Source organism: Phragmites australis, chromosome 11 (assembly GCF_958298935.1).
Source record: "Phragmites australis chromosome 11, lpPhrAust1.1, whole genome shotgun sequence".
Classification (NCBI taxonomy): Eukaryota; Viridiplantae; Streptophyta; class Magnoliopsida; order Poales; family Poaceae; genus Phragmites; species Phragmites australis.
Window position 1 is genome coordinate 28,660,177 of NC_084931.1, and position 25,905 is coordinate 28,686,081.

The 25,905-nt window shown below is 42.4% G+C and overlaps 2 protein-coding genes, 1 long non-coding RNA gene and 1 pseudogene across 12 annotated transcripts; 2 read left to right on the plus strand and 2 right to left on the minus strand.

Annotated features, from left to right (window-relative positions):
* The first annotated feature begins 11,054 nt into the window (after nucleotides 1-11,054).
* Nucleotides 11,055-12,284, plus strand: LOC133884531 (uncharacterized; annotated as a pseudogene).
* Nucleotides 12,285-12,895: 611 nt separating this feature from the next.
* Nucleotides 12,896-15,017, minus strand: LOC133884530 (myb-related protein 2-like). Of its 5 annotated transcripts, XM_062323985.1 has the most exons (7): nucleotides 14,867-15,002; nucleotides 14,592-14,799; nucleotides 14,443-14,519; nucleotides 14,305-14,362; nucleotides 14,138-14,225; nucleotides 13,993-14,062; nucleotides 12,896-13,688 (listed from the first exon to the last, which is right to left on the minus strand). In XM_062323985.1, the coding sequence occupies exons 2-7, from the start codon at nucleotides 14,794-14,796 to the stop codon at nucleotides 12,951-12,953; spliced, it is 1,236 nt and encodes a 411-aa protein (XP_062179969.1). In that variant the 5' UTR covers nucleotides 14,797-14,799; nucleotides 14,867-15,002; the 3' UTR covers nucleotides 12,896-12,950. The 5 variants fall into 5 exon arrangements, with proteins under 5 accessions (XP_062179969.1, XP_062179967.1, XP_062179966.1 ...); XM_062323983.1 differs by having other exon boundaries at nucleotides 14,443-14,799; nucleotides 14,876-15,017; XM_062323982.1 differs by having other exon boundaries at nucleotides 14,443-14,796; nucleotides 14,867-15,004.
* On the plus strand, nucleotides 13,684-20,116 carry LOC133884532 (uncharacterized). The gene is made up of 3 exons (XR_009903122.1): nucleotides 13,684-14,274; nucleotides 14,420-16,980; nucleotides 19,295-20,116. It is a non-coding gene; the product is annotated as an uncharacterized LOC133884532 (long non-coding RNA).
* Nucleotides 20,117-21,647: 1,531 nt separating this feature from the next.
* LOC133885184 (E3 ubiquitin-protein ligase SIRP1-like) lies at nucleotides 21,648-24,889 on the minus strand. Of its 6 annotated transcripts, XR_009903200.1 has the most exons (3): nucleotides 24,644-24,889; nucleotides 22,739-23,882; nucleotides 21,648-22,100 (listed from the first exon to the last, which is right to left on the minus strand). XR_009903200.1 is itself a non-coding variant. In XM_062324848.1 (2 exons), exons 1-2 carry the CDS (start codon nucleotides 24,751-24,753, stop codon nucleotides 22,844-22,846), a joined length of 1,149 nt encoding a protein of 382 aa, XP_062180832.1. In that variant the 5' UTR covers nucleotides 24,754-24,889; the 3' UTR covers nucleotides 22,679-22,843. The 6 variants fall into 6 exon arrangements, 5 of the variants coding, with proteins under 5 accessions (XP_062180832.1, XP_062180837.1, XP_062180836.1 ...); XM_062324848.1 differs by lacking the exon at nucleotides 21,648-22,100 and having other exon boundaries at nucleotides 22,679-23,882; XM_062324853.1 differs by lacking the exon at nucleotides 21,648-22,100 and having other exon boundaries at nucleotides 22,679-23,839; nucleotides 24,644-24,787.
* Nucleotides 24,890-25,905: the final 1,016 nt, after the last annotated feature.

Sequence of the window (25,905 nt, forward strand, 5' to 3'; positions counted from 1 at the left end):
AGTATAGATACTCACACATAGAAGTCTAGGTTGTTTACGCATATGAATTTACTTAACGTTGTGCCTACTCCTTACTAATGACTTAAATGCATAATCCTTGTAGCCTTCATGCCTGCCAATATAGGTGGTACGAATGAGTAGTGCAAACTACTTATGTAGCGAGGTTTTTGGGTGGAGCCTAAGGGTATATAGTTTCACTTAGTTTTTATTGGTTCATATATATTAATCTTTCGCTGCTTAGTTTTTAGTTTTGTTTAGAATGTGATCTATTTTTTTATCCTTTTAGCTTACTTTTGATGTAAATTATTGTAAATGGTTTAATACTTAAGAACTTGTAATATAATTTAATTATTCGTTTTTTCTTAAGCTTTATTGTGATCTTATATGTTGAAAAGATATGTGTTTCGATCTTAGACACAAAACACGTGACGAGACTAACAGAATAATATTTCAGTTAATCATCGTGGTCATGATTAAGTAAATAATTAGAATAATATTTTGTGGGTTCCTCACATAGACATAAAACTATCGGAACCATTTGCGGTGATCCAAAATTTAGTCATAAAAGCACTTGTAAGCTTTGGATCCAAACCTTATTAATCATAAAATCCCTTGCGAGGGCGGTGACACGAGGACACATGATGCAATAATGACTCACTCACTCATTTGTTCATTTTCCTCGGAGTCTCATGGGTGTGGAACTGTGGATCCAATGCTAGATGCATGGCATTGGTCCTTGCCAAGGAAAAGATGTTTATGTACACATATCGCCTTTAATCTGGACGATTCTCAATCTCGGGCCTGCATCACGTAGAAACTTTCCCCTCAGAAATTCCCTATATCCGTTCAGATTTCAGAACACCAAAATCTTACAGAGCGATTTCATAATACACAATTCGAATTCCGCCAGGTGTGTAAAGAAAAATTCCGACTGTCCAAACCAGGTGGCAGTTTTTTTCCCTCCAAGAAATTTTCATATTCGATTTTTCCTGTGTGTGGTTTAGCTTGGTGGACGAAGCTTTTACGGGCCTGGCATTATTGGAACCCTATCATTAGCGCACTCTATAATGCGGCTCACGGATCAGCGCGGCCCTCCGGGGAGAGAAGCATACAAAGCCGGCGCTGTCGTTGGGCGGCGAGACCTACCCCGCACGACTGCGACGCAAGGGTCATGAGAGCATTCTGGCCTGCTGAATATATATATACTGCATACTATAATTTATCCCTGTATAAGTCCTAACTATAACTTAAAAACTATCTGTTACAATTCGTTAAGTAGATCAGTTACAACCGTACGCCTAGAAGTACAAAATTATAACACGAGTAGCTAACGAGTTACAATCAGTTACAACTAATATATACATAAAGACCGGAGTTACATTTTAGATTGTACTATAATTATAATCGTATTTTTAAGTTCTACATCATTACATAAGGAATTTGTTAGAAGTTACGTTTATCCATAATGTAATTGCAACTAATTTTATTTATTTATTTACGTTTGGTTGTAAATCCATATCTCGCGAATTGTAACTCTACTATTTTTTGAATTGTACCTAAATATGGCGCAACAGTAACTAGAGTATAACACTTTTATACACATAGAATGTAGAATAGTATTCTACACCACTAAACCCAACAAACCAACTAGCTAACCAAACAAGACCCAACCAACCCATCATCCGAGATCCGCCCACCTCCCTCCGTGCTCGACCCAACCCATCCACGTTAGGCCAGTCAACCCAACCGCATCTCACAACCCACCTCGACCAGACGGTTCCACTTCTCCTCGATTTCGACAGCATCACTGACGAGAGCATGATGATTCCCCCGTCTCCTGCGTGCGTCAGCGTGATCCCCTCACTTGTGATGGATTTCTAGGATCGATGGTCGATTGCGGATCTCTTGCCCGTCAGCAGTTTTACCTCATCTCCCTTATCTCTATCGGAGCTTGGTGGCGCAGTGGTGGAAATTTTGGTCTTCAACAAGCTCTGTGCGCTAAAAATCGGTGGGGGTGGCGTTCGCAAGCCCAATCCATGTAGGAATTTGACTGATGCAGTCTATTGGAGCCCTGTCATGCTAGAATCAGAGCAGGCCGCCTCCGCGTAGGCGATGATGCATCTTGTGCCCTATTGGCAGGCTATCCACTCAGATGTATCAAGGTAGCTTCTGGTGTGCGAAACATGATCTAGTTGCATGGTGGTTGAGGAAGATCTTGGCCATACAGGGTTAAAACTAAAGGATACCAGCGGTGTCATTGGAAGACATATGTTGTAGCTTTTTTTACAATATGGCATGTTGTTATTGATATGCTTCTTCTCTTCAATGTTCCACATCCAATTGGGTATGATTTGGATTTTAATGGTTTGGTAGTACTCTCATTCTTGCTTCAGTAGTCCTCGAAATGAGCTCCTGGCTAATTTTCAGTCAATCAGAGCTATTGACAAAGAACTACTCACAACTACGAAAAGAAACCAATGAAACATGGAACATCTATGTAATTACTAAAGAAATATGTTAAACTGCCAAAGAAGTTTTCTATAACTTAGATGCCTAAAAATTATACTAAATGTGAAAAATTTCTATAACTTGATTCGGTAGTTCTTCAATAATCTTCAATTGACCTTCAATAGTTTTCTTTTTTTTTTCTTCAGTAGTTATAAGTCATAGCAAACTCTAGTAATTTTTTCTCCGATAGTTTTCCTTTTGTCCAGTAGTTCATTCTTTCCATATAGTATTCCTTTCCTTAAGTACTTCCATATAATAGCAAATTCCACTAACTTCAATAGTTTTCAACCATGCTTTCACGGTTCGGTAGTTCATCATTTCATGATTCAATATTTCATTGCCTCACGATTCAGTAGTTCATTATTTCAATGTTTAGTAATTTGTCATAGTTCTGCTTTCCTCCAGTAGTCCTTTCTTTTCTACATGGCTCAATAGTTCATTTCATGCTTTAGTAGTTCCGGGCCATAGCAAAATTCAGTACTTTCTATAAGTTGGAATCCGTAATCTTCAGTTGACCTTCGGTAGTCTTCTTTTTCTCTTTAGTAGTTTTCGTTTTCTTTGGTAGTTCCAAGTTATAACAAACTCTAGTAGTTTTTTCTCCGATAGTTTTTCCTTTTGTTAAGTAGTTCATTCTTTCCATATAGTATTCCTTCCCTTAAGTACTTTCACATCATAGCAAATTCCACTAACTTCAATACTTTTCCACCATGATTTCATGGTTCAGTAGTTCATCATTTCATGATTCAGTAGTTCATTGCCTCATGATTCAGTAGTTTATTGTTTCATAGTTGAGTAGTTTGTCATAGTTCTCATTTCCTCTAGTAGTCCTTTCTTTTCTTCATGGCACAATAGTTCATTTCATGCTTCAGTAGTTTTAAGCCATAGCAAAATTCAGTATTTTCTATGAGTTGGAATCAATAGTCATCTTCAGTAGATCTTTCAACTCATTATCAAACTATGCCAGTACTTCATTCTTCTAGGCTTCATTAATAGTCAGTAGTTTCGAATCATAACAAATTTTAACATGTACAATTTTGTAGCTCCGAATCATATCAAAATTGTGTCAGTAGTATATGTCAGTTAGTCAATAATTCATTCACACAGAGTTCAATAGTTTCGTCCTTAAAAGTTTGGTAGTATGTGCCAGTAATTGTTAGTAATTTCAAATCATAGCAAATTGTGTCAGTAGTACTCCTTGCAATGGTTTAGTAGATCAGTAGTCACTTCCAAGTCATAGCAAATTTCCACACTTGCTTCCAAGACATCATTATTTTGTTAGTAGTTTTGAATCGTAGCAAATTCCAGCATTTAGTGTAATTTTGTTAGTTGCTTCCAATTCATGGTAAAATTATCTCAGTTTCCAAGTTATAGTAAATTGTGCCAGTAGTCTATTTCGCATTCAGTAGTTTGTGTTAGTAGTGCCATCATTCTGGTTTCCTAGTCATAGCAAATTTGTTTCAGTAGATCCCAAGTAAGGATTCTGCAGTACGCAAGCTGCCATGTCTTCTTCCTACATGATGCATCCACAAGCAATACTCCCTCACCCTAGGCCTATCTCAGTCCAAATCTTGGCCAACCAACACAAAAATGGGTTTCCCTTCACCCGGGCTCCCAATTCCTCCCCTCACCATGCAACAGAGTTGCAAAACAAAGCCATGGATGGAGTGGAAGTGGAGTTGCAGCTCAATTTGCATACAAGGGTGGCAGTAGGAGCAGTAACTACGTGCTTGGCAATGAGATCGAGCATAGACGTAGAGGGGGAAGCGCGGTCACGCACTCTCTCTCGCGGGCGTGAGGCGCTTGGACTGGATCTCGATCCAGCAAACAGCGTGCTGGAGGAACATGGAGCTAGTTCTGGCATAGGGCGATGGTGGTGGGCAGAGGTTAGGGGTGCTCGATCCTGCACGAGATGCTGGGCATGATCGGGGTCACACTCGATCCGAATTATATTAGGGGTGGAGTAGGGCGTGGGATCGGGTGGAGTGTGTCGAGCTGCTAGCTAGGTCGGTAGAATAGCGCTCCCGTGTGTGTGTATAAGTCTATACTTTCAGTTTTATTTATAGTTAATCTCATTATAACTAAAGTATATATTACTTTCCGAGATCTGTATATTTTTTTATAAGTGAAGTATCAACTTATTTTCTTGGATCCTTTTCTTTCTAGGCGTATCAGCAGCTTCTGAATGACATCAATGCCCTGGTCTCTTTTAGTGCTTTCCAACTCGACATGGCACGTGCGAATGGCCGAGCCACGCCATGAGTGGGTGAGACGGTGGGTGACGAGATGTCGCCGATTGATAGAGCCATAAAGGCGTCACACTTTTGCAGCTCTCATTGTCCGAGTCCACCATTTCTAACTTTGCATGCGCCATGTCGTACCGTGATCAGGGTCAGCCCCGTTGATAAAGAGCTGCCATTTTCTATGGCGGGCACATGTTAGATCAGATACGCATACAGCTCGTCGTGTGTTGCCTCATTTGTAGTTGCTTCAACGGGAGAAACAAGCAGTGTATGCACATCGTTACAACGTTAGAATCTTTAGAAAGCATCAGCATGTTGTCTACCTAGCAAAGAACAACAACCAAGCTCTCTACATAAGGGTGGTAATGGGTCGGGACCAGGTGGAACAAGAACACACCTGACCTGAAACCCGAAGCATCAAACCTAACCCAACATTGAAAACCTAATCGGGTGCAAATCCACCCCGTCCCTGGCCCTTGTGGGACCCAAGACCCAACCTTATCTCTTCCCCACTCGGCCACTCCCCGTCCTGGCCGTCTATTTGGCTAGCCACCAGAGCTCTCACATTGCGCCGGACCCCTCCTTCCCACCGTCGGCACCTGCCCATCGTGTCCACCACCCATGCGCTCGCGTTCCCCGCTAGGTTTGCCAATCATGTGCTCATGTGTCCCCATGAGGTCGGCCCACAATCAATGTCGGCTACGGATCTGCCCATCCCACCCACCAAATCTGTGAGGGAGGACGCCCGGACGGCTACGCTCGAGCCAAGACCGAGGTGAAGGCGCGTGAGCCCAGATGGTTGAGCCCACCTGATCTGTGAGCGGCAACATCAATCTGGGCGGGGCCGCGGCGACACCAATCTGTTGCTACTCGTCGTCCCCGAGCTACCACCAACCGGTCATCGAGCGGCCAGACGCGCCACCGAGTCTATCGTCTCCCAATGCGCTTAGGGTTAGAAAGAGCTAGCGAACAGCGAGGTAATAGCCGGGCCCGTGCGTCGGGGTGGGCAATGAGCCAGTGGAATCGGCTGGACTGTAAGGGATTTCGCACTTGGCCTACAAGTTTTCAGGTTTCGAGTGACGTCGTGAGTGAAAAAACAGACCCAGACCTAGCTTATATCAGGCGAGGGACCTAACCCGATGGCCCCGTGGGACCATTTTTCCACCCGATCTCGCTCCCGTGTGGATCTAAAATCCGCAGGGACCCAACCCGACGGGACAAACTATCATCCCTATCACGATGCAGCGAAGTCACTAATGAGGTTGATCTTTGTTTTCTTCTTCCTCTTTCTCATGTACATCTTCTTCTCTTACAAAAAATAGGAGGCTATAGGAGAGTGGCAGCCGGTAAGAGATTGAGCCCCTCTCGCCTCCTGAAGATCCGCCGCTGTCCCTTATGATTAAGAAAAGGCGAAGGAAAATAAAACAAGGAAAGGAAATGCAGAGGCCAGGTATGGGCCGAGTTGCGTGGTCCTCCTAGCCCCATATCGGCTCAGCCCAAACCACCTATTTGGCCCAATAGCACAGACCTCTACTACAGTAGTAAACCCAGACACATACATGGGCCGAGTAGCTTTTGCTCACAGGGGCTGCATTGCACCTGACGGCTAGCGAGGTAAAGATTGCTAGTACGTCAGGTACTCAGGTGCTTCAACTTGATCCAGGTTTCATCGCAGAGGACGAGAGGAAGTGGAGCCATCGATCGATCAACCGACGCGTCAGAGAAGACCAGGGAGAGGAAGCAGAAGCAACGATGGGTCCACGGCGTCATGGTTGGAGCTTGGAAGGGCTCGGACGCTCAGTGGCTGCTGGGCACCTGTGAACGGTGGCTGCATGGCACCTTCCCCGTTGCTGGTCCAGTTCCTCCTCCAGAGCGTGTACGGTGATGCACGGGTCTTTGATTGGACAAGTGTTTCTTCCATAAACCTAGGAAATGTGCAATGGTTTGGTGAACCTTCCTGCGTGGATTCTTCAGAGTATCCATACAGTGTGGTGCATGAAGACACGATGAGTTTGGAGGGCATAGTATCTGAAGGCTAATGGCGCGGCCTCACAGCTAGGCTGTGATGTGAGACTTGTCACCTTCAAAATTGTTGGTTAGATGGCATGTGATGGGTGGTTGGGTTGCACCTTTCCCGTTTGTCTATCTTATTTTCTGTTTTTTAATTATTTTGCCAACAAAATATTATCTTTGCTGAAACATGTTGATAAATCTATATAACTTTTCATATTGTTTTATTTGAGCTGGTCGGGTGATGACACTAGTTATGTATATAATTTATATTAAATATAGTATTTATATTATTATTTCATCATAAATATCATTTGGTGTGTAAACATTAATCCTATTTTACGATATATTGTGTTTTGTGTTTGATTGTTACACAATGTATTCTCAAATAATTATAGAGTATTCTTTTTTATCTTTCCTAGAATGTTGGGGATCTTGTACATAACTCTATGATAATAATCATGTTTGTTTAAGCTGTTCAATCTATACGATGTGCATTTCATTACTTGTATCTTGAATTCATTCTTATAGGAGGATACTCTAGCAGATAACATTACTATAGGCTGGTTTTAAGCCCTTCATCATTGCCGATTTTGGAACCGGCAGTGGGTTTCGGGTAGTGAAAGTCCAAATGACATCACTGCCGGTCTTTTAGAACCGGTGAAGCCTTTTTAGCAAACCAAAAAAAAAAGAAAAGAAATCATCCTGCCGTCTACCACCGGACCTCGCTGTGTCGCTCCTGATCCTGTCAGCGTGGCGCCAAGACCTCACCGTACTCACCATCGTGGATCCCGCCACCGTGACGCCCTACACACAAAAACATGATGGCACGAATACCATCGCCACAGCACAGAAACACCCCGACAAACTCATAATCCATGGTCTTCAGAGATCTCTTCGATACCAGCACCAAGAACGAATCATCCTGTAACACAAGAATCTCCACCGCAATCCAAGAACTAGGATAATAAGTGCAATAAGAACACAAAGAAGAAGAGATTGTTGACAATACTGACGAAACCACCTATCCCCCATCCAAGTAATTGCAGTCTAGGGGTCAGTGATGCTCTCCCAGACGACATCCGCCTCACAGTTGTCGTCGTCGTTGGAGAAGAGGCCAGCGTCGTTCCCCTCGAACTCGTCGAACACTTCTAGTTCTCATCATACCCCTTCTCGTCGCCACCATCATCATCCTCGCTGGCCGGTTTCCCACGACCGAGCCTCATGATGTAGTTGGGCTACTGCAGGGGGGGGGCTTCCGATGACGATGGGAGCGGGCTCGAACATGCTGCCGAGTAGTGGGAGGTGGACGAGGAGCGAGTGATGTGGAGCGGGGAGACACGGGTGGGCCGGTTCTACGAGCAGGAGGCAGCGGATAGAGAGCTAGAGAGAGTTGTGTACGGTGGAGAGAAATGATAAGGGAGAGAGAGTGCAGGAGGAAAATGGTGGAGAGAGCGTGAGAGAGACTGAGAGAGTGGATAAGGACGCGAACGCGAGAGCAAAAGCGAAATGAATAAAAATTTTGGATTTGGTACTGGATCATTATCAATCCGTTGTTTTAATCAATAGTGATGTTGGATTTAAGCATCACTGCCGGCTCAAGCTATCGACTGGTAATGATGGCCCTCATCACTGCTGGTTCTTAAGCTACGATGATAGATTTTTCACACGTAGCTTATAAATTGGTAGTGTTGAGATCGGCATATAAAACCGGTTATGCAGTAGTGTAAGTGTAAATGAGATGATTAGTTATATGTACCAACAATATTATTATTATACGTTTGTAGATGATCTTTGCATGCCCTTACGACGTGATACCCTGGGTGAGATGAACCTTTTCATCTACAATATAACTGTTAAACAGTTATAGTAGACACTTTATTTAATCATTGTATCTTGTGAATCTAAATTCTACCAAAGACCACTTTTATCTATCTATTTACAACCCTACAATATTCATCCACCGTGTGTTTTCATCCTATCACTTTATAATCAACCTTTGTTTAGCTAGTATATATTTACTTTTGCTAAAATATTTGATCCACTTGTTCCTTAAGTTCCATATATTTATAAAATTTAATAGAATTGCTAAATCGACATGTGCGCTGGCCGTTAATCGGCATAACTTTGGGCCGGTTCTACGGTCCTAATTCCGATGCTTGAACGCCACAACATCATGATAGACAGGGTTATCTGACGTGACACCCTTCACCATTGTTTTATCGCCGTTGAACCAACGACGTTGTCCTAGACTCGTACCAGTCTGCAGTAGCACCACAAATCTATTACATATATTAAAAGCCGAAAATTGCATCTATACCATCACTTTGCAAGCAATTTTTATTCATACCACCACCCCGTGCCACTAACATATGGGCCCGGGCCCGTTTGTCATGGACACGGATGATGATATGGATGAAAATGGGCTTCAAAGTGATGGTATGGATGCAATTTGTCCTATTAAAAGATAAGATCTGAAGTAATTTTAGAGCCAAGTTACTGTAGATATTATTTATGTAGTCTCACATAAGTATACGTATATATGTGGATATGTATACATATATGTGTGTGTATATATATATATACATATACATATATATGTATACATAATTTTTTTTGAAATTTCAGAAAATAGCGAAAGCAATAATAGTTATATTGATGAATCGGCTGAAATAATCTAAAATGCACAGAAAAATATCTTAAGCTCAAAAAAATACGAAATAAATTTAGTTAGATTCGTATTATTGTCGTCTACCTCTTAAAATTACGAAAGTGTCACTGTTTTTTTCATAATTAAATGAATATGTTAAATATTAATAAATTTATAAATAAATATTAAGGTGTCTAAAATTATTGAATCTAATTTTTAATTTTTTTATTATGCTTTATTAAAAAAACAGACGTGTAGTAGGCGCATCAATCCGCCTAGTATTCCTTGTGTCGAAGAATCATTGACCAGTGCTGTCTGGAGCTCACTGTAGGGTGCAACACAAGTGGTGGGATTCAAACTGGAAAATTACGCATGAAAGCCTCTGAAACAAATAAGAAAGTTGTGGTCCATCCAATTGGAATAGAAAGCAATTTTATGCTCATAGGTTTCGAGTGAGTCCAACTGGAAACATCTTTTTTCTAGTTGAAAGTTTTGTAATCACAGAGTCGAAAGTCTAATGTTTTTAACTAGAAGTTTATGAATTTCACATAGATAAGCTTGGAATTTCCAATAGAAACTTTTAGCGTTTGAAGTTGAATGGTTGCTTCTTTCGCGACATTGATAGGACATTAATATGGTTGACAAGCAATGAGCTAGTCACCAACAGAATTTTAGTACTACTGCTATATATGCAGTGCAAGAAAGGAGACGAAGATGAAGGTAAGCGCACCGGTTCAATTAACACTTGTGAGTTTGGCACGGTGCAATTTATGTTTGCTAGAATTGTTGTGCCCCAAGTAAGTGTGTCACATAAACTATACATTGCAAAACGCCAAAAAAAAAAAAAGAAAAAGGAAAAATAAAGATATCATGAGCATAGATGAAAAGAAAACAGTAAATAAAGAGGATCTTTATGGTGCCTTCAAATGAACGTGAGCCATTCATTTTATTTGATTTAATGGCTAAAATATATTTTATACTAGTGAAAATTCTCACAAGTAGTATATTAGTATTCGTTATTAGTATTAGCAGTTTGAAGAGTAGAAAAAGTAATAGTGTGTAAGTAATTTCGTGTATCTATTAGGGCAACGTATTAACAGATGTTTTCTTTTTTATTTTGAGATCGATTCATTTCATTTGTGTTTCTCCGTTTCACACAGTGAACAAACATTTCAAGTAAATCAGCTTTCATGGCGTTGCAGGAGGGGCCGACACCCACGGTTGTTGCGGCGAAACGAGTGTTGCCTAGGCGCATTTGGCAAGCGGCTTGACATCGCCGACATTCGTGACCAGCGCGAGCGCCCAGGAGACACGCGCGTCTTCATTGTTAGATTCTCGATTGATGTCTGGTGGGTGACGTCGCACCATTGTCGATCCCAACGACACGATGTGACGGATGTGGTCGATAGGCGGCACAAGGATGAACTAGCAGCGGAGAAGACTGGCTGGAAGCACTAGCGAAGAAGCTGGTGGTGGCACCACGATGAGCTGGTGGGTTGGCGACGGAGAGCCGGTATGCGCGACGATGGCAGCTCCCGGCTGGGGCTTGATGGCAGTTGATGAAGAAACGCACAGGGCAATGCACTGTTTACATTAGAGAAATAAGAGATAAGAAGGACAAATTAGTTCGGAAGGATAAAATCGGTGAAATTCCTAAATAACATGATAATTACTAAAATACCATAAGACATCGATACCCGTATGCTAGTAATATGTCGCACTGTAAAAATCCTCAAAATAAAACCCGTCACAAAAAGAAACTAGATGCTCGATGCTCTGACTTCGAAGGAGAACGTCAGAAGACAACAATACCGACGCGCGGCGAGCACCCACCACCGATCCGATCCCGCGACCGGCTCAGCCGCTCGGCTACCACCCCTACGGCCCTACCCCGTCCCACTGAGATCCCGATTTCCCCCAGCGCCCCTACGGCCCACCCACCACGCCCATCACCCGCCTCGCCATGCCCGACTGCCCCAGCCTCATGGAGATCGAGTTCCTCCGCGCCTTCGAGCACCACCGCCACCGCGCCTCCTCATCGGAGCCCGCCTCGTCCTCGAGCCCCCGCTCGCGCCGCGCGTCCTCCTCGCGGTCGCGGGACGGGCTCTTCACCTCCCTCTGCGACCACTCCCCGCTGGCCGCGGTCGACGCGCTCGTGCTCCTCGCGTCCCTCGAGGTGCGGGAGGCGATGGCACTGAACCCGGCGGCGTAGTGCGTGCCGCTGGCCGCGGGCGTGGCGGCCGTGCTGGCGTGGGAGGCGGCGTCCCACTGCGCGCGCAGGTGAGGCAGGCCCCGGTGCCGCGGCCTGCGCAAGGCCGTGGAGTTCGACATCCAGCTCGAGACGGAGGAGTGCGTGCGCAGGCTGCCGCTGCCGCATGGCGGAGGGGGGGGGGGGGAGGGCTAGGCCCGTCGACCTCGGGGACGAGCACCGGGAGCTCGAGGCGGAGCTCAGGAAGATGGCGCTGCCCAATGGTCGCACCGTGCTCATCTTTCGCGCGCCGTGCGGGTGCTCCGAGGGGAGGATGGAGGTCTGGAGCGCTAAGAAGGTGCGCCGGATCAAGAAATATGGTGGCCAACGAACAGCCGAAGGCTTCTCCCATTGCGAGAGCATATGAATGAACTGTTACTGCTCCATCTCAAATACTTACAGCTTCTACATACATAATAGTATTACAGTACACTGCTCTTGTAGTTAGTATAATGAGCGTAAGGAGAGGAATAAAGAGGGTAGATACATGTGTTATGGCTTATGATGGATTGGCAACATCATACATAGCCTTCTCCTTCGTTGGCAGTTGTTCGTTGGATTATGCAATAAGTGGCTGTTGCCTGTTCAGTATATAAATAAGCGCAGCGGGGACATTCTTTTTTGGTTACATGGAAACTCGTATATGCCATTTGGATGACCGGATCTTACTAGTTTATGTACTGTTCGTTATGCTGGTTTTGCTATGTGTTGCGAGGCAGTGACTACTACCGGTGATGGTTGTGTGAAGAAACCACTTTCATTACTATTGTATTTATTTGTGCTTGTCTAAAATACCTGTCTATTAATTTTTCCTGTTTGTTTCAATCTGTATTGTGCTGAGAGTCGAAAATGTTAGCTTCGCAACAACCTCTATTTTAAGTTTATTGTAGTTCCTGTTTTTCTTACTGCCTGGCCTCAAGAAATTGTTTCCACTACATTGATGAATATTTTTCACTTTATTTCTCTTGGCTTCTTAGTGTTGCGGCTGTTCACTTTGTTGTTATTCTCTTCTTATCTTTCTGTGCTGTGTCCTATGGAGTCTAATTTCTTTGATGTTATGCCCATGCTATTTGTCTGGTCTTTTTTCGTAGACTGTTCATGTAATGTTAAGTTTTGCTTTGGAATAAACTACTGATGGCCCAACGCGAATACCTTGATTTCTGGATCCTATGCTAAACTCTAACGTACTATCTCTTTTTAAATCTTCATTGTCTGATCATGTATCAACAATGTCATAAATGTTGAAAGAAATTATTTGTGAGTTCATGTCTTCTCCTTGAACTTCTTACATATATCAGCTCCAGCTGAAGCCATTCAAGTCAAAATGTCTGTAAGCTTGATCATTATCATCATTGTTGTGGGTGTTCAGATCAAGTTTCTTCCCAGAACATGAGTGCTCAAAATCTGGTAGCTTGCTTTCTCTTGGGTATTCATTTGCCTGTCTCGTGCAGTTTTGTTCGTCGAGATATGGCTTCTCTGCATCTCGTTCTTTGCTTCTTGATGCTGAACTGGTGGTGCTACCTCCAACATTCTTTTGAGGTGTATACTGAGGTGGCACGTCCGTATCACTTTCATACCCAAACTCTGCTTTGTACCCTTTCACATTGTGCAATTGAGCCATCCTAAGCTCGCTTAGGCTTCTGTTCAGGGCAAACTGGGTCTCATGGTCATAAGATCCTTTTCTGCAAAGTACATAATTATCATCATATGATTTGAGTACTCCATGGTGCTGTAGTCTGTGCTCCTTGATGAATCCTTCAGCTGCAGTCAGATAGCTATTTGTTGAACTTTCAACGAACTGGATTTGCCTTGGTTCTAATCTATGCATGCTTGAACTTCCTTTAATATCTGTAATTGCATTGCTGAAGCATTCATTTGATACTTGTGAGACCAGTTCTGATATTTTTATTTTTGCATCTTCCAGGTTTGCAGGACCCAAGTTCTGTTTTCCAAGGGTCTCTTGTGCCTGTTCTAGAACTGCCTGTAGATACTTCCCTTGGGCTTCTATCCGTAGTTGTAGATGCCTTTGCACCTGTTACCAGTTTAACTTCGGATCAGAAGCACTGTACTAGTAGTCCATCTTGTAGATATTAAAAGCGTGCTAAATCAGAAGCTAATCTAGATATTAATTAATTTTGTCATCCGGGAGTTAAGTACATGTAACAGGGGGTAATTTGGAATTCATAGTCTTTTGACTCTTTTGTCAGGTTCTTTGATTAGTATGGGAGTGTGCTAGCCAAATGCTTGAGTTAGCCTATGTCACTTCCATCTACCTTATGCACCAAGTGAATGATCCGGGATAAAAGAGTATTATCTTAATGGTGTCAGTACCTCACCTCAAGTTGTTCATTTAGATGTCTCTGAACCTCAATTTGCATCTGAAGTGCTTCACCAATTTGAATAGTTCTTGCACCCAACAAAAGAGACTATTACTTCAATATTCATATTAATACGATTATAGTGTTTGAACAGTGTTCTTACTTCTCTGCTTGTGGAATGACATTTGTACTGCTCATTGTTGTCGTACTTGTTACAGGCATCCTATCCGCAATGACTGTGCATCCTATGGCTGCAAATTGGGCACAAGTTGCGAACTTTTATGCTGCTCCACTATAATGGTAAATATGGGAGTTAAGACTTACTCTTACCGTTCTTTGTTGTACCAACATTCGCTTGAGCTTGGAGGTTCTTACTAAGCCTGTATTTCTGTAACATCCGAAAAATGATTATTACTGCTGCAGTTACATATATCATTTTTAACAGGAAAATTTCTGATTCCCAAGTACCTGGAGGTGGCTCTTCAGATGATACAAGGTGAGTCCTGGAATGCCCATGAGCCTCATGACTGTTTTTGGAGTAGCTTCTGGGTGATGAAGATGAATATAAGAATTTAGCTGGTTTCTGTACATTGAGAAGATAAGAATAGTATACTTACTCTCTGCTCCACCTAATTGATTGACTGCATCTACAAATCGCTGATGTAACTCAGGTGTCCATTTTAGCCTTGGTTTAGCGTCAGTTGAGAGAACCAGCCCAGAATCTCCTTGGGTACTTCCTCCTCGCAGGAACAGATGCTGCTCCATCGGAAAGGATGTCCTTGTAGTGAAGAGCTCATTTGGACCCTGATGTTGGTGATACATCTGCTGTAGAATGAACACAAATTTTTTAGAAGTCAGAACAACGGAATAGGAGGGCTGAGATTCGCCTAACCTTTCTTGCCTTGTTTTCCAGTAGCTTCTTTTCTCCGCTCAAACTTGAAGTTATTTAGGAGCGTTTCCTGTTGACAAGCCCAAAAGCACTCTTGTCCTAGCTTAAGCCTGTTGATATCCTTTACCTTTTGGTCTTCCAAGGTTGATAAGTAGTGCCTTGTGAGGGGCTCCTTATATGGGAAAACATAGAATCTAGCATCTTGAAACAAACATCAAAAGAACAATCTTTAAGCCAACCAACAGAAGGTGCTATCTTTAGTTATTTTGGAATCAATAACCCAAATCGGAATTTCAAATTTTCATTTCCTACCCATGACTGCTTTGATAACACCGATCTTGTAACTTTCTGTGTGCTTTACTCATTTAGATCAGTTAAAGTGTGTGTGCAGAGATAAACACCAGCAGATGAAGCGAGTTATACTGTTATCATTTATGTAGCTTTCTTGCATACGATTCTCCTATCTGATCTGTTCAGTTTGCGAAAGATGCTTCTCTGAATTTATGCGTTATGAGTGGCTGGTGGAAAACGTTTGAGTAGCTTCTCTGCCATTTGTTGGTATTTACGAATGCGGCAGTCTTGTTGCACTATGTTACATGATTAATTGATTATTGTTTATGGTGGAGTCTGATGCAGTTTAGGCAAAATTTGTTTAAGTGACACGATGACACTTGTTGTTATTCTTTTGTTGAAGAAGGCTATTCTACATACAGGGGCATAGTTTTTCTGTCAATTTTATTCTGTCCATATTACTTTAAAGTGCATGGAATATGAACAAGCATAAGTTCCATCAACGTTCCTTTGGTAAGATTGGTACATATTCCTATTGTAGTCCAGAAAAGTTTGGGCCAAGAGATTTATGCTCTTTACATGGGATAAGCTCCTTTTGAACAACATCACTTTCATTGTAATCATCACCAGTCAAAGCAAGAGTACTTATGTACTATGTTTCTGTATATGCTACACAATCATCAACGTTTCAGTACTTTTGCTACCATAGATAGCTGGTTCAGTGCAATCATGCTTTTTAGCTAAGGCACTGAAACACTTGTAAGCCAACGTTGGCCAGTTTAGTCCCTCCCCCTTTTTTCTTTCAAAAAACAGTAACAACAATACAAATTCTATAAATTTATGTCCGCTCCATAAGAGAACTGTTTTGTAGCTTTTCTAGTCTTAGTTTTGTACTCTTCCTGAAATCAAAGTCAAGTATGTAAGAATTTTCCACACATCAGCAATTTTCATTCCCATTGGCATGTTATCTGACAAATGTATGAGATAAGAGTAAGATTTTTCTTTATATATCATGGCGCGTTCTGAGAAACTGAGGACATTATGTTTCCTGTATTCAATTTAACTATGATGCTTGTACCACTGTACTTCTTCATCATCTCTCTCTGTGTGATTTGGTTGGCTGAATAAGCCCCTCGTTAGAACCGTGCCAATGGCATACGTTGACATTTTGGACTACTGGTAAGAATTTTCAGCTGTCACAATTTAATAGTACTCATTCTTTACATAAGAAAACGAAATATCAGGAATATCTCTCTTTCTGCTTCACCATCACTGATGCTGTTGCAGTGTCCCCTCCCATTAAGAGCTTTCTTTGATAGCCGATAGCCATTGGGAACGGTAACCATTACTTGCCTTTTATTCTAATATATTTTCTCAGTAGATCAGGAACCTCATGAAGTTTTTGAAGAGAGGAGTGATTTGGATCATTTGCTATTTGTTTCATGATGTTTATGACGCTAAGACCAATTGATTCTACCATTTGTGAGTTGTGATATTACTGCATTTGCTCAGTTTGTGTTGATGACCTAACATGATACTTCAGTTTACATTTCTTTTTCTACTTACTGCAATTTATTTTTCTTAATACATCTGATTATTTGTATTTATTTTTTCACTTACTGCACTTTTATTTCTCACTTCATGTACTTATCAGATATTGCATGCTATTTGGAATGGAGGGTGAGCTGTCTTGCTATCAGCATATAAAGAAGTTTCGATAGAAGAATTCAAAGCATCGTGATGTGCCCTTCATCTTTTGCAAAGCAGCATCGCTTGTGGGGGCATATTCAGCTGTAAAGATTGGTCCTGATGAGAGTTATAGAATCGTAAGTTACATATGACCTGAAGCTTTCTGCTCTAGCCCCGATGAACTTCTGCGTGAGTTGTCTCTACATCTTTGTCAACGTAGAGCCTTATCTGTTCAATAGCAGGCTACTGCAACGAGTCATTTGCATGAACTAAGGAGGCATAAGAGTCAATAGACCAGCGCAGTACACCTGTTACTTCTTGTTCCATGACTATTTGTTGGAAAACAAGAGATCTCGTGCATCTGTCGTTAAGTGTGTTTTTGTTGGTTGCTGGAAATTGAGTGCTTTATTCTCTCTCTCTCTCTCTCTCTCTCTCTCTCTCTCTCTCTCTGTAAATAAGAAAGTTCAACCTGTTAGATTCTAGGACATATTATGGTCTATCTTGCATGTATTGTGCATATGAACAATATGAGAAATAGGCTTGTCAAGGGAATGTAATTCCTGCCTGTAGGAACCAAGTTGTGAGATCATAAAAGCTTTGGCATTCCATTGTTGCATTAAATTAATGTTTCCTACGAAAAGAGCCATAGTTGTAGTTACCTGGCACTCCTCATCTTTAGAGCTCCAAAACCCTGCAAAATCCAGATAATTATTGTCAAAACCAGTTGGCACGACAAGAAATGATGTAACCTGGTTGGTGCAAGCAGAGCAGCTAGCGAACCAGATAGAATGTATGGATGTTCAAGTCGACTCAGTCACCTATTCTGAAAGGCAGCCTCCTAGGTGGCATCTAGGTTCAACCCTCCCGCCTATTGTCTTCTTGCCGCCTAGCCTTCCATGCGTCCGCTTAGTGTGGTGACTAAGCTTTAAGCACCACCCCGCCTTCCACCTATTGCCTGACACTTTTTAGAACATTCCATCTAGTTCAAATAATTGATGGCATATGACTTTGGGTGGTATTTTGTACCATGATGTGTGTGTGGCTAAGTAGCTCCTTGTATTAATCTGCGAAAACAATGTTTGGGAGGCCATACCCAGACAGACTGATTTCTGGATGACCCAAGTCTGGCCATCTGTAGTTTAGTAGCTTTGTCATATGACTGCCATAATGTTAAGTTAGTTTTGGAAAGTGTATACTTGGAGCCGCCTGTGGTAATGGCTGCTGACCAGAAAGTGTATACAAGATCATACCGTTTTGGTCTAAAACCTTTCAGGAATACTGAACACCTTTCAGGTTTTGACTATATTTTTCTTCAGAAGAGCACGATTAGTTCCTTTTACAATCTTCTTAATCATCCTTTATAATTTTGCTGTTGGTGCCATATAAAGCAGAGCACAAATCAAATTAGAATCAATCATTAATAACACATCCCAATTGCACAGCAACTCATTGCATGGATAGTGTTTCTTTGTCCAGACACCATGAGCTCCATGAACAAATAGATTCTTGAGCTCAAACTTTCTCCTAGGCATCGATTCTTTTTCTCAGTGCCCTTGGCATTTGTGTTCATCCTCAAGTTGCCTGCACATTTCCGGCGAGCTATGCTTTTCGGCAATATGCATTCTCATCAGTGCACCAAAATCATTTTTTTTTCTTTCCTGATGCGCCTTGCCGGCATCCTAATCTCAATATTCCTTGCGCGACAAAGAAGCTTTCAGTGGCTTTCACAGAACATATGCTGCCTGAGCATGAAAATAAACTATCGCGGCGTCGACTATCTTACGCTTAGTGATAGTTACTGTTCAGGGATGCTCGTCGAGCAACTAGTCTGGTCTAGTGGTTATGTGATGCTCTTGCAGTTCACATGCAGCGAGGAAGCACTTGAAGGATTCATTCCTGATATGGTATCTAATACTAAGTTTGCACTATATATTTTTGGTCTTGTGCTAAGGGTTGGATTTGTTTGAAGGAAATCTGAGCTTAAAGTAAATCATGTTGAGGTGATGAGGCGAACATCTTTGATATTCTTTCCTTGGGAGCATCGCTGGAGCATATGGCATTTCTAGTCCTGGTCATTGCTTCTAGTTTTTCTCTCTTTTTCATATTCCAATGATCATATTGACATCAGTTGTTGTCATGAGCAATATTCCTCTTAGAATGCGGGCAGTTCTGCCACATTTCGCTTCCTGGTTTGTCGCAGGTGCATTCTCCTTGTTATCACTTGCTGAACACTTTTTACGCTAGCATGCCACACTCACCTCGTACATGTACGATCGCCTTTTTCCTCTAATTTTCCCAACTCGTCACAAGATTCTGATTGAGATCAAACTTCGTTTTTATTTTCTGTACTCCTATTATCTTTGGCATGTTGGTCATGTTTTGAAACTGAGCTTGGCTAGAGGAGCCAAGGCAAGAGGTTTTCAGACCATGTTCCTCTTTTTGGTTCCATAGGTATCTCCCTTTTGAAGGCTTGCTTTGGCCTGGGAAAAGAAAGCCTGAGTTGCTGGGTGACCATCCCGTTCTGCTTATGGTATTATTAGAGGTTCTACTGCTATTATATCTTGCTTTCTACCTCTCTTAGGAAACGTGTAAATTCTTGTAATAACATACTATATGCTTGGTGCTAGAATTCCCCACTTTGGTGTTATCTACTGTTTCCTTTCAGCACCATTAATTTTTTTAAGGGGAAATGCAGTAGGGTCCTTTCTGCACCATTATTATTTTTTAATGGGGAATGCAGTAGGGGAAGCTCCTACTATGATAAATATATTAATATATAAAAGGGCAAATAAGAACAGGTAAAAAAGCTGTACAAAACAGAAGAACCCTGGAAGGGGCCAAGGAGGCCAAAAGAAAAGAGGAGTCTATACAACTGAACTAAGCCAAGCAGAGAGGTGAAGGTCAGGAGAGGAAGTCATCTTGTGCAATTGAAGACGGACCTCGTCTTTAAGGCCAATGCTTACATGAAGAAAGGAGCTTGAAGATCAACTTTTGCTTGCTGTGTCATGGAGAAGAATTGTAGATGACGATCCTAGTGAATATTTAGAAGCTGCCAGCATCTTGTGCTAAAGGGACAATCAAAGAAAAGACGGAATGTAGTTTCCTCCAACCCTAAACTACATAGAACACAATTGCAATTGTTTCTGCACCATTATTATTGTGTACTAATATTATTTGCTTTGTGCTAGACATTCCCCACTTTTGTTCCAATTTTGGACCTGTAAATACTTTGGACAATATTTTGGTTGTCTTGGTTTTGGCCAAATTTTAGCTATAAACTAGAGAATGAGCTAACATGTTAAGAATGCATACATATACATCTTGGCAGATGCATGTGTAGCAACTAGCAACACATCGAGGTTCCGAATTCTCTTTTACTCGCCATTTTGAACATTGACGTGGTTTTAAATAATTTGAGTAGTAATTTAATGATGTGTTTGCAAACATCTACAATGATAGGGGGTCCTTTTCATGACAAAATCTTGAGATTTTTTCTGTTAGCATTTGAAGTTTTCCACATATTTTTAGGACAAAATCTCTACTATATAAAACAAGAATAGTTTCCCGCGTCATCTTTTTGCCCACTCTCTTTTCATCTAATAAAAACTTCTAAAATTTAAATAATTTATCCATTTTTACTATACACCTTCATCTTCCAGCCTCCTCGTTCCGTTACTGGCTACGGATATAAGATCAATTTTACTAATAAAAATAAACAAAATCTCTTTTTTTTCGGATCTCATCTAAAATCAAACTACGGTATCACTCCTAACGTATTCGTTCAGCGGTACTCTCGTGACGCATCCATATCTACATGTCTTAAGTTTGCACTTGATGTTAACATATCTAATATTCATATTTTCGATGCAACACACAATCACTTCTATTTTAAATGGATGAGTTGTATGAATCAGAGGAGGCAATGGGTATTTCATATTCGATGGCTTTGTGCTTGGAAGATGTTCTTGTGTTGGCGTGAGTTGTAGGGCTCCGTGTTAACAGAATATAATCTTTTTTCTCCCTCTTTTCAGGAAAAAAAGGTTAAGACGATAGCTTGGAAGTTGGTTTGCAACTAAAAAAGATAAAGGCCAGTAGACATATGCAGAAATTTGGTCACGTCCACGTCGCGAACCAAATCTAATTCGCCAAATACAATCTTTTGCTACGATGATAAGAAGAAAAGAGTCCAAAAACTTTTTTTTTTCTCCAACACGTTGAAAAACTACGTATTATTATATTAAAAAAAGTTCAACAGTATATAAAACCGTACCAACAGTCGAGTTAGTTTTAAAGTACATTGAGCGTTACACAAAAAGGTCTACCCAACGAAAGCAGCCCCTTCGCAGCGGGAGTGCACGTCACAGTCTGCGGCGGTGCGGCACGGACGGTGCACGCAGCTTTCTCCCTTTGACAAGGAGATCAAAAGCTCAGGCGGCAGACGGGGTCGTTGCACCGTGACCTCGCGTGTCCCGCTCCGGCCATCGGCAAAGCCGCAAAGAGCCCGGAGGAAGTCAGCTGCTCCCTGTCCGCGGCGGTGCCCGCGCGGCAGCCGAATCTCCCGTCCCGGAAGGGATCTCGGCGCAGTTTCTGGGGCGGTGGTGCCGCGGCGGCGACGCGCGGGCCGCGCCGCAGCGCACGTCCAAAGCGGAGCTGCCGAAAGCTGGGCACGAGAGCATCACGATTTCACGCCTTACGTTCGACATGGTCACGACAGGACAGCGACACGAGGACGTGAGCAGCAGAGGTGCAAGTTTCTCTCTACCCGATCGGTATTCTCTGGACACACCTATACCCTGCCAACCTGGAGAAAACCAAGTTTCTTGTATTCGGTAACCAGCTCATCGAACCCTGATACAGCTGAGAATCTGAGGTTGATCGTCGCCGAGAAACAGGTTATGCGTCTATGCTCATTGCTAGGCACCAGCACATTCCTTGCGAATAATAACAGGATGAGCGATGCAAAGGTCTAAGTATAGATCCTATCCTGCGGCCACTAAACACTCTTTTAATCACACCCACGGACCATACAAGGTCCTGAATTCAGCTTAGGATTGTTGCTTGGTTAGCAAAGATGAACTGATTTAGATCCATTCAACTTGGGTATCGTATCATTTTCTTGTCTGGAATGCGGTCCGTCAAAACCGTGGACACGGGACGACACAACAGGCTAGTAATCATTCACTGCCATCGCTGAATGGAGCATCTCATGAGACGGAAACCAAACGATTGCTATTCCGCTCAAGGACGTGCCTCAAACCTGCACCAAGAGAACGGCATATGATGCAAGTATACAACACATCAGGAAACATCTTAACAAACATACGAGCAGCAAGGTCCTTGGGAAGCCCAAACTTCCATTTCTCCTACTAGCTGGGACATTGTCCTCTAACGCGCTGTTGTATAATGAACCCGATTCGGTAGGGACATTTCTCCCCATGTTGAGAAACTAAGTGGTACTCGAATTAGTCCAACTGGTATGCGCAAGAAAATGGCCAACTGAAGACAGAAGAAATTTCAGGCGTGATAGATCATCAGATCTAAAGAGTCCAGAAATAGCTGGTGTCGAAGAAATTGTCAAGAAATTGGCAAAGCAACACGTCAGCACCAGAAATTGTCAAAAAAATTGACCAGATGTTGAAATATTGGCGACAGCATTACAAATAGGTTGCTTTGCTCGGTATCAGTTGTGCTCCCTTACCCATAGATTTTCGACAAGAATGTTTAACACCTTACTTGAAGATGATGAGGTTTGTCTCTACTTGATGTTCATAAACATTCTCAAAGAACGTAATTGATGGCATGCATGGCATAGGATGCAGATTGATTTAGCAGCAATGAACTGAAGGAAAATGAAATTATCACAAAACATATGGTAAAGCAGCCACAACTTTGTACCTTGCAATTCATCCAAGAGGGATTAAGCAAAAAAAAAAAAGTGTGCTACTGCCATGTTCCATCGCTATTCTCAGATGTATGAGCATTATTCACAAAGGTGGATGATCAACTTTCCCCTGCATTCAGGTTGGTTCCAGAAGGAGAAGGTGGTTGTTGATCGGTGAAAGCGCCTCTGGCAGTTTGTGTATCAGGCGTTGAGAATAGCCCATTAAACCACGGAACAAGGGCCCATGTTCTGTTATTGCTTTCACCGCCATTCCCAGGGCCGTCGGCTCTGACCTCCTCGTGGACACTATCTGTTCTGTTGATATTGCTATGCTCATTCAAATATTTCGTCTCTTCAGTCGGTAGCTCAAAACGGCAAACAGGACAGGAACTATGGAGTTCAAGCCATGGCAGGATACAAGGAGAGTGGAACTTATGTTCACAAGGCATCTGCTTTGCCTGGGATCCTAGCTCAAGATCATCAAGGCAAACTGAACAGCTGACAACATCTTCAATTTTGACCAAGGGCAGTGCTTCAACTACCTCTTTCTTAGCTGGAAGGGTGCCATACCGGTTTGGGTCGTTCTCAGCCAAATGTTGAAGCAGTAAGCTCAGCCCAGCCCCCAGGACATACTCCTCCAGCAAGCCATCATTGCCAGAACCGCCTTGATCACCTCGGTCCTCGTCAGTATCAAGCACTGAGCCTTGCAGAGCGAGGGCCTGATTGAAGGCATTGATCAGAATGGAGTTGTCCCTTTCCCTGTCAGCTCTAAGGTCGTCTTGGATGCTGCCAAGCACCCGACGAAGAGCTGATGCCCGTCGATGCCTCCTGATGAAACCCTCAAACTCACGGCCCATATCATCATCATCTTCTTCTTCTTCTTCATCGTTGTCCCTCGCTGCTCCTGGCTCCTCAAATGGGTTGTCCAACGTTCCCCATTGTGAGGAACTCTGCTCTGAATGCTGGCTGGTCAGCCCCTCAAATTCTTCACCGATCATCTCTTCAATGAATCCACTGTCACAGAATGGGCACTTGATCTCCTCCGCCATTGCCTCCTCAATGGCCTGCTCACATTCATGGCACCAGTACCTTGTGATTGCAGCCTCTGCCATCCTCTGAAATTGCACTCGACCAGACAGCAAATCTATGAACAGGGCACTGCAAGTTAAATGGTGATCAATATAAATTCCCAAGCAAACAACCACAGGATAATATTCATCATCCATGAGAGTAAGAGCAGCATCTCAGCAACAACTTTATCAAGAACAAATGAAACAAGACGAAGACTACAGTGCCCATCTGTAACAGAACTTCACATAGCAATTGCAGGCATACAGATCTTACAATAAAATCAGCACCAAAAATAAGATCATAGCTGGCTTTTGCATCTAATACAAAATTAAGGCTTTTTTTGGTTCTTCAGGAACAGGAGCGGCGAGCTGTCCTAAAGAGAAGACCCACTTGGAGATGAGGCAGTATTGGGCTACTGGCAGATCTTTGAGAAGGGGGACGTACAGATCGAGAGAAGAGATTCTTAGTTCAAGAATCAGGTGCCAATTCCATACCTACTTTCTATTTGGATAACAAGATGCCATCCCAAAAAAAGAATAAAAACCCATCGGAAGTGTTTGGGTTAGAAGAACAAGAAATCAATTCCCTCACCGCTCAAGATTCCTCAACATTGCACCGCTAATAACTTGGCGACGGAGCTCATCTTCCCCAACCGAATTTTCGGACAAATCCCCAAGTCAACGAGCAAGGCGGTACTTTTAGTTACACAAGATATTATTGGAAGGGGGGAAAACATAAATCTGCTCCAGGCTCTTGATTTAGGACACCGGAACGAATTGCCCCTCCAAAAATATCATCTTTTTAAGCGAAAAAAGGGGAGAGAAAGTTCGTGCGAAGAAACGACTAACCTTCGCTGTTCCCCTCGGATTGGATTGAGGCGGTGGTCCTCCTCCCGTTCTTGTTTGCTTCGGCGGAAGTGGTAAGGCGATGGAGGAGTTACAGGGCAGGCGGGTGGCATGCTGGATACTTTACTCCCTCCCTAGAGGTCATCGTCCCCTGTTTCCTCAGTTTCTAAATGGAGAAAAGATATTTTATTTGATCCTGGCGCAAATCTCCAATCGAGAAAGCTTGTTATGACTTGGAAGCATACAATTCCCCGGAGGGTTTAGTGCCTATAATTTGCAGGTTGGCTGATAAAACCTCCCTTTCATCTAAAGCAGCCTACCAGCTAATCCTGCTGCTGCTGTTGGTTTCTCCCCAATCTTTAATTACTCTATTATTAAGTAAACGTTTCATACTCGTTTTTTTTCTGACTAAACAAAGGGGGAGAAAAAAACTATTATTTGCAGGACAGTTGATTGAGTTTCTTTTTTCTGTGAAATTTCCAGTAGGGGGCATTGACCACACATGAGGTCATCCAATCCCAACCAAATCTTCAAAATTGCAATAGGAAACCTACTAAAGATAAAAATGCAAGTGGATATTCAATGAGTAATTTAGTGTCACTAGTGAGTTTATTTACTTTCTTAGTTTAAATAGGTAGAAATGTAACTTTAGTTTAACTAAGTGAGTTTTAGTTGACCCAATGGCAAAAAAAACAAAGAAAAATAGCAAAACTTGCATCTTACCTGAGCTCAATTTAGTGTCAGAGCAACTCCAACTGAACTCGTAACCAACTCTCTACCCTATTTTTTTAGCAAAGATCCTCCAAAACAGCTCTCCAACCGGCTTGTTATCTGCCTCACTACTTTTGAGGCTCGCTATCTAACCAATGTCGCTCGCCACATCTAGTAAGCGGGAGAAACTCGCTGTAGAGCAATCACAACCTCGAGCCCTCCATAGCAGAGAGAGGGCGCATCTTTTGGAGATGCGGCGATGACTTCCTGATCTAGTCGGCTCGTGGCGATGGAGTTCTGCACGTTTTGTGTGTGACTGAACGGACCAGGAAGTAGACGATGACTGTGGACCCGCTATGAACAATACTCGACACCTCTAATTTCCCCTTCTCATCTTATCTGTTCAAAATAATGGTTTTTTTTACTCCAAAAATCCTATTTTTTTTTGTATTTCATAATTTATGTGCAACCTATTTTAATTGAATTCATCTAAAAATCCTATGTAAAATTTAAATTAAATTTCTCAAAAAATGCTACTTTTATAACTTCTAGAA